This window comes from Poecile atricapillus, chromosome 13 (genome assembly GCF_030490865.1).
Source record: "Poecile atricapillus isolate bPoeAtr1 chromosome 13, bPoeAtr1.hap1, whole genome shotgun sequence".
Classification (NCBI taxonomy): Eukaryota; Metazoa; Chordata; class Aves; order Passeriformes; family Paridae; genus Poecile; species Poecile atricapillus.
The window spans coordinates 5,845,206-5,855,641 of record NC_081261.1 but is presented as its reverse complement, the minus strand read 5'-3'; the positions used below and the strand labels follow the sequence as shown (position 1 = coordinate 5,855,641).

Genomic DNA, 10,436 nt, shown 5'->3' with positions numbered 1-10,436 from the left:
TCCTTTGGCTGCCTTTATGTGGCTCCTGAGCGCCTGAATTTCTTCTCTAGTGAACCTGGCACCAAGAGTCATTGCCTGGTCACCTGAGAAAGGGAGGTTTGGGACAAGAAGGAATCATCCTAGAAGGATGTTTCATCACTCACCATGAGGAAAATGCAAACCTTCTGGGCTCTGTTTTTTGCAGTGTAACTCTACGTTCTGTCCTGTAAGAGGCCACCAAGTTCCAGGCATCAGTGCAACTCCTGTCTGAGGCAAAGCTGTAAGAGTACAGTTCTGAGCAACTCTAGCATTTAGGTGGGTGTTTCAGCATTTTGTCACTCTAGAAGTCACAGTGAAATCCATAAAACTGTCTAGGAAGATATTAAAGATCCCAAACTTTTTATTTGCAGAGATTAAAGAAAGGCTTGAGGGTCTAAAGAGTAGTGTTATCCCTGGACCATAAAGTTATGTCACACCTGGGTCCTGTGGCCAGCAGGGAACATTTCTGTGCTACTGCAGATTTTGCAGGCTTGGTCACATCCCATTTCAGTTCTCCCACTCTGCAGTGTGCTCACCTATCCAACCAGCCCTTCTGCAGGAGCAGTTCTTGATCCTTAAACCTCGGTCACCACTCCTTGGTGTTCTCCCAGTCTAACCACACTCATTTGGAGATGGGGAGAGGGCACCAGGGCAAGGGGCCCTACACCCAACCAGGACATGAGGCATCTCAGTCTTTTCTAATTCTGCCCCAAACATCCTTTTTTTGTTTCTATTTCCTCTCTGCCATGGACCCCTGGTGTGTATCAAGGCTGGAAACAGCAAGGGCAGAATATCTGAGCCTGGACATGGGATTTCAGCTTGTGGCATGAATGGCTTCAAGTTTAGTTTGGGACTTCAGGGGCAAATGGGTGAATTTTCTCTCCTTTCTGAGGTGACTATGGCTCTGTGTTCACCACAGTTCTTCAAAAACTTCCAAATCCCAAGTTGTGCCTAGGAGATGGTGTTTTTTGGTTCTACCTTTATTTTTCTCTTCCTTTTGTTTCTGAGCAAAGCTGCTTATGGTCAAATAAGCTCCAGCCTTGCTAGAACTGCCATGAAACAGCTTCTGAAATGGTCCATGCTAAAACAGCCCCCTAATTTCAGAAGTCTGCCCTGTCTGATGGAGCTGGCGAGTACAGATTCTTCCACATCAAGTGCAGTGGTGAAAAGCCTCATCCATTAACAGTGGGCAGGAAAAATCAATGAGAAAGGTGTGTGTGTGGGGGGGGGGGAGTTCCTTTTTTAATCCTTCAGGATTAAAAAATCCTTCCCTCCAAGGCACATTTGCAGGACCCTCTTTGTTATCCTGATGTTCCGGGCTCCGGAGAGTGATCGGTTCAACTCCTGGAGCCAGGGGTGAGAGCCCAGCTTGGGATGCGATGGGATCACAGACGAGTTTCAACCCTTTCTCTAGAGGAGTTTGCCACCTACTGATTCACAGGTTCCTTTGAGCAGCTGCCAGGAGAAGTTGAAGGGGGGAAAGCTGGGATCTGGGGGTAGGTGGGGGTTGCCCTTAGAGCCCCGGGGTTAGAGGGGGGTCGGGGGGAGCGGCTCCAGCTCCAGCTGGGAGCAGGGGAAGGAGCCGGGGGAAGCGGCCGTGTGTGCGTGTGCGTGTGTGTGCTGTGTGTGGCGGGGGAGGGATGTGCATGAGGAGCGGGCTCTCTTTCTTTCTCTCGGGGCTCAGATAATCCTGCTGCCAGGCGCTGCTCAGCGGCAGTCTCAGCGCTGGATTCCGAGCGGGGGAGACGCGCATCCCGAAGGCGCAGCGGAGGGGAGGCGAGAGAGGCAGCTAAAGAGAGCAGAGCGGGGGAAAAATCAAATCTATGCTTGGAACTGGGCTTCTTTTTCGCCAATGCAAAAGGGAATATGCAGCACATTTTTGCCTTCTTCTGCACCGGTTTCCTAGGGGCGGTGTTAGGGGCCAATTTCCCCAACAATATCCAGATAGGTGAGTGCGGGGCTGGGGATGATGGTTCCTGGCGAGTGGGTTGGGGTGGAGAGGGGGTGGTGGGGGAAAACCGACCCGTTCTTGTGCTTGCAAAGGCACAATGTGTGTCTATGTGTGTGAGAGAGAGCGAGGGGCTGAGCTGCGAGGGCTGGATGTGTGCGCTGGTACCAGCTTTGCCGGAGCGGAGATGGATCAATTTGGCTTTGGGGGAGGGGTAGATTGGGAATAAATGCCTGCACACACACACACCCCAATACAGAGGGAGAAAAAGTGCCTCCGAAATGGAGGAAGTATGAAAAAAAAATATATCTGTTTCTTGCCCTGAGGAATGCCTGGGCTGCCATTGTGTGTTGCTGCATTTGCAAAATCGGCGGTTGCATGATACATTTTTGTGAGGATGCTCTCATCTGTAGGTAACTGGGACGGGAGGTATCAACCAGACGCTCTCTGTTGTTGTTGCTAAAGAATAAGGGCAAAGCTATTGGAAGAAGATCTTGCGTTGAAGTCCCTTTCCATTTCATGCCACTTGCTTCCCCTGCACACCAGCAGTGCCTGTTTGATTCCTTCCTCCCTTCCTGTAACTTCTCAGTGCTCCCCTCCCTCCTTCCCCGGGTTTATTATTACTCTTCCATTGATCTTTATTGGTGATCGTTTGTAACCTAGCCCCAAATTCCCTTCCCTCGCATGCCGGGTTTCTTTCCCGCCTCCCTTCTCTTTGCAATGCCAATCAATTGCTAATCCACCAAGTTCAGGCAACTCCTGCCTGAGTCCAGCTGCACAATCAGTGCTTTTATTGCTGTTGCTGCTGCATCCTTGTCTCCCTCCCTTCCTGTCTCCCCTTTACCCCAAATTTGTGCAAGATCCCAGATTTTTTTTGCCTTTCAACAAACGCAACTTGGTTACGAGCATCTGATTCCTCCAATATCCATGATTAGGCTGTGGGGTGGGAGGAACGGGGGAGGTGGGGGGATATTGGTGCACAAATAGCCCTTTTCACACAAGGAGATGCCCCCTCTACTAAAGATGTGCAAAGTGACGTTGATGGCAGTTCCTTGCCTATTTGTTTCTTCCCCAAGTCATCTTGTGCATTGATACTTTCTGCAGCTTTATTTTAATTCTCCCTTGTTGCTAAGTGCTTTGTTTCCCTCCTCCTGAAATGCCAATAGCAGCGCTCTCTTTAAATGCATATAGATTACAAGACAGGCTGAATTTAATAGCATCTTTCTGGAGGCTGTGAAGGGATCTGCTGCAAGCCAAGGTTCCTGCTGGGGGAGCAGCAGGAAACTTTTCCTAGGGCTGGGTTATCGCTGCACTTTGTTCCAGATCCATGGGAGAAGAGAGGCTCTGAGCTTAGGTCCAGCCCGGTCCCAGTTCCTACCCTGTTTGTATCATCCTGTGTTTGTCTGTACTTCTGTATAGATTGATCCGTTTGAGGGTCAAAGCTTTAAGTTTCCTGGCCAAGTTTGAGTTTGGCCACTGTCACCTGTTAAATTCAGGGGTTTTCTGTGCAACAAACCTCTAGCAGCAGCGGCTGTTCGGTGACAGTCCCGTGTCACTCTGGCTGTCACAGCCCTGTCCCCTGCTGTGCCAGGCTCAGCCCGGCTGCCCCAGAGTCCCACAGTGTGGGGGGACCCCTGCAACCCTCCTGTAGCAAACCTCCCCTCCCAGTCAGCAGGGCTTCCACTGAGCCTCAGGTGAGGGGAGGAAGGAAGAATCTCGTTCTTCCTTTGCTGAGGTGATGTTGGCAGCATTCCCCCTCCTCCTGTTTGAAGTTCCGGGGGGTGAGGAGGTTGAGCTGCACCCTGTGGATTACCCCTATCCTGCAGGCTGCTTGGCCTGGGGATGCATCAGGGCTCCTATATGTGATCCAGGGTTACATAACAGACATATTGGAGAGCTTTTCTGCTCCCAACCTGTCCTCAGTGGGCACGGAACCCATGGGTCTTGTGTTCTGGAGGATTTCTGAGTTTGGAGGCACTTCCCAGGCTGAGGAGCTGTAGGCTCTGCTCTCAGGAATATTTTGGACTGGTGATGTTTCTAATACAAATGTTCTTAAGACCTTTCTTCTTATTGTTCTGTTTCTCTCCCTAGGGGGGTTATTTCCTAATCAACAGTCCCAGGAACATGCGGCTTTTAGGTTTGCGTTGTCTCAGCTCACAGAACCGCCTAAGCTCCTTCCCCAGATCGACATTGTGAACATCAGTGACAGCTTTGAAATGACATACACCTGTAAGTACCAGCGCCCACCGTGCTCTGCCTGACTTGGGGCTCTTTATTCCTGACTTGGGTTTGTTTGCTGTCTGAAATATGGGACAGCTTGCACCAAATGTGCAGCTCACCTTCAGGGTCCAGGCAAGAAGACCCCAAACCCATGGACAAAGGGGTTCTGGGTTGTTTTGGTTTGTGCTAAGGAATAGGGGTGAGGTAGTGCTGCAGTTATCCAGCATGTCTCATGTTTCCCTTTCCATTGCACCCAAGGTGGTATAAACCCCCCAAGATTTCATTTCCTCTTGTTCCTCTAACCTCTGCCCAACTCAGTACATTGAGGTTTCATCCCCATATTTCCCATAGCTGTGATGCACAACAAAGACACCCCTTTCCACCCACAGAGTGCACAGAAGTCTCTGTTTAGTGTGAACAGCTTCTTCCTCAGCCCCAGTTTAACCATCTGTCCTTGTAATTTAAGAAAGATCTAGCAGGAACCAGAAGCTTGGTGCAAGTGGAGTCTAAATCCACAATAAGGGCATGCCTAATAATGACAGAGAGGAAAGAAAGTTCTAGTTTCAAGAAATTCATTCATTGGCTCTAAAAACAGATACTAAAGAATGAGTTTGCACCACGGAATTGATGTCAGGGTGTATCTGCACCCTGCTAAAGCACAGCACATTGGCTGCACTGTTCTCTTCTCACTAGATGATATTATTGGAAAAAAAAACCAAGCAACCTTCTCTTGCTAGGTAAAGCGAAGGTTAGCAGCAACAAACAAGACCAGGAGGAGGAAACCAAATGAAAACTAAAACCCATGACACAGCCCTGTGGTTGCTGTGGCAGCCTTTGCTTTCCTTGGAGCACAGGGTGCAGGGCTGTGGGCGAGGGGCTCGCGCCGGTAGGGTGTGATGCACAAAGAATCCCTTGGTTTGACCTGCTGTCAGACACTGCTGCTGACACTCTCTGAGCCTGTGTCTGTGTTTGGGGGCTGTCAGGAGAGGCTGGAGGAAGCCTTCCCTTCGTAGAGCCTGTTGGATTGCTGTTGGCTGGTGTCTGTAGTGTCCTCCTGAGTCACTGAAACATCCCCCCTGCAGTTTAGTTGTGTGGGATAGAGGTGAACACAAACTGTTCTCTCTGCTCAGATATGCACAGAAGGGATCTCCTGGAAGAAAGAGCCAGGAGGAGAATTAATGAGGCTTTTGGAAGTAAAAAAAAAAAAAAAAAAAAAAAAAAAAAAAAAAGTTGTGATGTTTTCTGTTGGAGGGTTTGCAAATACAAGGTTTCGGGAATTTCCTGCCCAGTATGATATAGAAGAGAGAAGTAACAATTTGGCCACACTTCCTTTGCAGTATCTAATGGCATATCTGAAGAGATTTTATTTTCCTTAATATCCCTCTGTTTGCCAACTACAAGGTTTCCATCAAGGAGGAGCAACTATTTCAGCTCTATCCAACGGCATTTTCTTGGCAGGAAACCCAGACAAATAGAAGAAAAAGTCCAGACCTTGTATCTATCAAGGGAAAACGTCACCCACCTGGGGTAGAGTTGCTGACTGTGGCTAAGGATGAGTTATTTCAGAGCTGAGAACAGGAACAAAACAGAAATTGCAAGAGTATCACTCAAATTCTCCATCTGCATGTGGCTTTCCCTCCCTCTCCATGCCTTGCCACTAATGGTTTTGTTTACAGCTCTGATGGCAAGACCATGACACCAGTTATGCTTCAGAAATCTGTCATTAGTGCTGCGGGGGCAGGGGTGGTCTCACAAAAGCTGAATGGAAGCAAGGCAGCCTCCCAAAGGATGTTATATTTGAGCTCTATGTAGGGCACATTGTCCTAGATCAGACCAGCAGAGCACTCTGCACAGTCCAACTTCACTTGTCCTCATTTTGCTTTCCTTATAATTAAAAACTTCCTAAGTTCCTCTTGACTATGGAAGGCAGCATTTGTTTTGTAGGCACAAAAGAAGGTGTCATTCCATGTACCCCAGAGGTGGAAAAAAAACCCCAACCTAAAGAAAACAGGCCATTAGGAGACCTGATTTTAGTAGTCTAGAGCTGAAGTGAAACTTTTGTCAGAAATTAGCTCATTCTTCGTCTTCCAGCTAATTCCTTGCCTGGCTTCCAAGACTAGATATCAGCAGAAAGATCTGTTTATTTAGAGAGAATAAAAACCCTGCCCACACAGTGGTCCTTATCTTCTGAGAAAAGACTGGCCGTGCTACCAGTTAAAAGTACCCGGTTTTGTTCCCATGGAGATGGAGAACACAGCATTTCCTCAACATTGGCTTCACCTGCTTCTATGACAGTTAAGTCAAGGGTGTTTAGACCCTGTGAACCTGATGCTTCACCTGTCTGGGTCTCCAACAGGACGTCTGAGCAAGACTAGTAGGTCCCAGCTCCACTGCAAATCCTGCTTCACGCTGGGATCCAGCCTCATGTGCTAAATGTAGTCCTTATGGCAAGTGTCTGAAGCAGCATCATTCAAAATCCAGAGCAGATATTAAGAATCAGTGGTGACAGCAGAATCCAAGCCCTTGTTGGGCGGGCTGTGGGGTGGCGATGAGCGGCGCGGTGAAGCGCAGCACGATGACAGCAGCCTGGCTGAGGAAATCATGTGCAAAATGTGCCTCAGCATGGGCTGCACCCTGTTCACCTCTGCCTGCCACGGAGCTGCTGGCTGCTGAGGATGAGCAGGCTGTGGTGTGAGGTGACACCGCCATCCACGCCCAGGTGACAGCGCCGTTAACAACGCGCCGGTGGCGAGTTGGTACCAATAACACCCACCCGAGGCAGGAATCTGGAGAACACCCAGAGGCTGCTGTAGTCACTGGGCTCTGGCTGTGACAGCCCAGCAGTAACTTTTGCATTTCTGGTGTTCCCAGATGTGGACTTTTTATGGTTACGCGGTGATTGTGGGAACCTCAGTGCGCGTCCTGCGGTCCCTGTGCGCAGCTCGTCAGGAGATGATCATTTTAAGCAAACCATAATCATGAAGGAAGCAAGAAGAGGTTGTAGATATGTGTGGTGACTTGCTGTTTGATGTGCGGGGTTGGTGCTAATGTTGCATCACTGAGGCACGGGCACATTTCAATATCTGAAATATCTTCCAGAATTCATTCCATCCCACAGAATAGCTGGTAGTGAACACGCTCCGTGGCTGCAGCTGGGTGCCTGATGGGGCTTACCCGTATGAAAGTACACACCTGCCACTCTGAGGGTTCTTAACTAAAGGTTAGGAAGCTTTATAATTGTGTGCTGTTTCCTCAAAGGCCAAGGAAATTGTTTAGGGGAGGAGGGTGAATCGAGAGTCCTTCCTTCAGCAGAATTACGCAGCAGTGCCAGGGGACTATAAAGGGTAAAATGCTGGTGTGGCATAGCTGAAATGTTTACCTGGTGACGTAGCACAGCAAAAACCCTTCTGGTCAGGTTTAAAGATATGTTAAGGGGTTCTGTCTCCATCCATGTTTGGAGAAGAGCTTTATGGCCTCCAGACAGTGCCTAGCAAACCCTGCCATGCTGGTTTTTGCCGTGTCTGACTGTGCTCAGGGCAGACCCGGCACAGGAGAGTTGATGCTGCAGGTCAGGGTGGAGAGAGGTGGGAAAGGGGCTGCTCTGTGCCAGGTGCAAAGGCACATGAGCCTTGCAGCTTAAGAGAGATCTGCAAATTCCTGTCCCTGGAAGGTCCACAGTAGACCCACATGCTGTTGACAGCAAAGGGATGAGAGGTTTCTTGCTTGAGTCAGCCTGTGCTGGGAAGAGTTTTCTCCTGTTCTTCATCTCAGCCTCCGACTGTGCACAGCGTAATGCGCATCCCGTCCTGTGCAGAGCCCGGCTCCTCAGGGAATATCAGTTGTTTCAGCCACAGCTCCATAGCTTTATTTAATTTGTGGTGCAGAGATTCCTGCTTTCAGCCCTTGGCTGAGGTCCCCAGGTGAGCCTGGCAACCCCAGGCAGGCGTGGAGATGCTCTGGCTGTCCTGAGAACAGCCTGCCCTGGGGGCTGTGCCCTGTGAGTGGGGCTCACACAAGGTGAATCTGCCCCTCCAAAACTCAGGCCACTTTGCAGGGCTGGCCAGTGACTGAAACAACCCCTGTTCATCACTGAGCCCTGCAGCTTTGCTGAGGCAGCCACCAGATTTTGTGTGCTTGGGTGGTGGGCTGCTGGCAAGGGGCAATCAGAATCTGCACACCTGAAACACAGGAATCTGCACAGGATAGCAACAGGATTTTACAGCTGCAAGAAAACTTATAAAGAGGCTGAAAAACAATGAATTATTTATCCCTCTCCTCCCCTGTATGCACAGATACAGTTACTGTGGGGTCTTCTTACCAAGTATATGCTGTGGGTGATGCTAGAATATCAACAGTTGGATCTATTCTGCAAATTAGAAAATGAACATGTAGTTTGGATTCTGTTCATATTTTATTAAGGCCTCCAAGCACCAATTAGAGAGGGATTTGTAGTGATCACTCACTCTGTGCTTATGTTCTTATCAATAGCAGCAAGCTTACATCCAGATCAGCTATGAAATGAAGTCTTTTTTTCTTCTTTTCCTTGGATACTTACATATATAGATAGAGTATTTATAGAAATTGCTTTTTATCTCCTAAATTACCTCTCAGAGATAGAAAGGAATAGGCAAGCATTTGAATGTTCTCAAATGAGGATCTGAATTTGGTTTAATTAAACAATTATTGTGTGTTGAATTTAAAGGAAACTTCTTTGTTGACAAACATATGATGGCCGCCATTTCTTGTAAAGGTGTTGCTGTAATTATTCCAGCAGTAATCAATTAGAATGCAATTTTTATAATTAAACTTCCACAGTCTAAATAAGCCCAGCCCTGTAATAGTTGTGGTGTTGCTAGACTTGTTTTTATTTTCACAGTGTCAGAAATCTCATGTAAGTGCTGTGGGATTTTTTTTTTTCCTCTCCTGCAGAGCTCAGGATGCTTGCTATGACTATTTAATGTGAGTTAAGCCAAGAGAAACATGGATTTAATGATCAGATGCAGTCTGATTAATACAACACAGGTACTACAAGGAGATACATCTCCTTGGATTATGTAACAGGAGAAGATATGATGCAGACAGATGAATCACGGAGCAACAACTCACTTCAGATCAACCCGAGGTTAAGGTTGCTCAGTTTCGGGCAGGGATGGGCTGTAGCTTTCTAGTGTGTGTTCAGTGAGATGCCAGCAGCTTGGAGTGTGCTGAAAATCCACATGGCTGGGTGAAATCCTGCCAAACAGGAGGGAGCAGGTCCTGGAGGTGACAACAGCCCCCTGTGTCCCAGCAGGGCCCTGGGGTCAGCGCTGGGTGCTCAGCAGTCACAGCCACCACTGGACAAGGCAGGAGTTTGTCCCATATGATTTTCCCCAAGAAGGAGAAACATATAGAACATGATTGCTGAGCCATTTCCTGAGCTGCCAGGACAGGGCAGGTTGTGTCTGCCTCCAGGGATCTGGGCACGGAGGGTTTTGGGTCAATGTGGACCGATACCATCAGCAGGGACATGATGGGGCTCCCCTTCACAGAGATAACCCTGCAAGAGGCTGGCACCACACATCAGGAAAAGTGTGCCCCAGTCTGCTGTGTCCATCTCTTCAAAGGCCATGGGGGCACTTATTCTTTGCATGACTCTTTCTTGTGGATTTAATTTTTTTTTTATCCTGGGTGGTGGGAGAGTTGTCTAGGGAAAAAAAGCAGATATGACGCCATAAGAAAAAATCAGAGGGAGGAATAAGGGGAATTTCACACCTGCAAATCTATCTGCTCATCTGGAAAGGATCCCAGCACTGGTGACAAGCAGAAAAGAGAGTGAAGAAGTAAAATTTGGGCTCTGCAGTAGGCAGAGGAGGGATTTGAGAAGCAGTGAGCAGCACAGGCCAGACCTGTCCATTGTGTGACAGTCACAGCTTCCACTCACAGCTTATCTTTTCTTCTCTAAAAATAAAGCTTTTCCATGTGATAGGGATTCTACTAGGCCAGAAACAGACAGGCTTTATTTTTTGGCATTATTAGCAAGGTGAGAGTGGAAATCTTCATGTGACTGCAAGGAAGGCAGCATGCAGAAGTATGCTGCTCATTTCCAAAACTGGTGGGAATTTTAGATATATACGTTTACATTTCCCTTAATAGGGTTAGGGCCCCAAAGGCAGCAGCTCTCTGCCACCAGAAATGGAAAAGGTCCCAGTTAGCTTCAATAACACGTGGAGCTCAGAGCAAACACAAAATCAACATGCTCCTTAAAGAGGCA

General features: G+C 48.3%; 1 protein-coding gene across 4 annotated transcripts in view; it reads left to right on the top strand.

Annotated features, from left to right (window-relative positions):
- The first annotated feature begins 1,721 nt into the window (after positions 1 to 1,721).
- Positions 1,722 to 10,436, top strand: part of GRIA1 (glutamate ionotropic receptor AMPA type subunit 1) — a 118,344-nt gene continuing 109,629 nt past the window's right edge. For 3 of the 4 annotated variants that reach the window (XM_058848595.1, XM_058848597.1, XM_058848596.1), the window contains exons 1-2: positions 1,722 to 1,966; positions 4,058 to 4,195. In XM_058848595.1, the coding sequence (XP_058704578.1) occupies positions 1,885 to 1,966; positions 4,058 to 4,195 (220 nt within the window). In that variant the 5' untranslated portion in view covers positions 1,722 to 1,884. The remainder of the gene's footprint in view (positions 1,967 to 4,057; positions 4,196 to 10,436) is intronic. The other variant, XM_058848598.1, reaches the window with a different exon arrangement.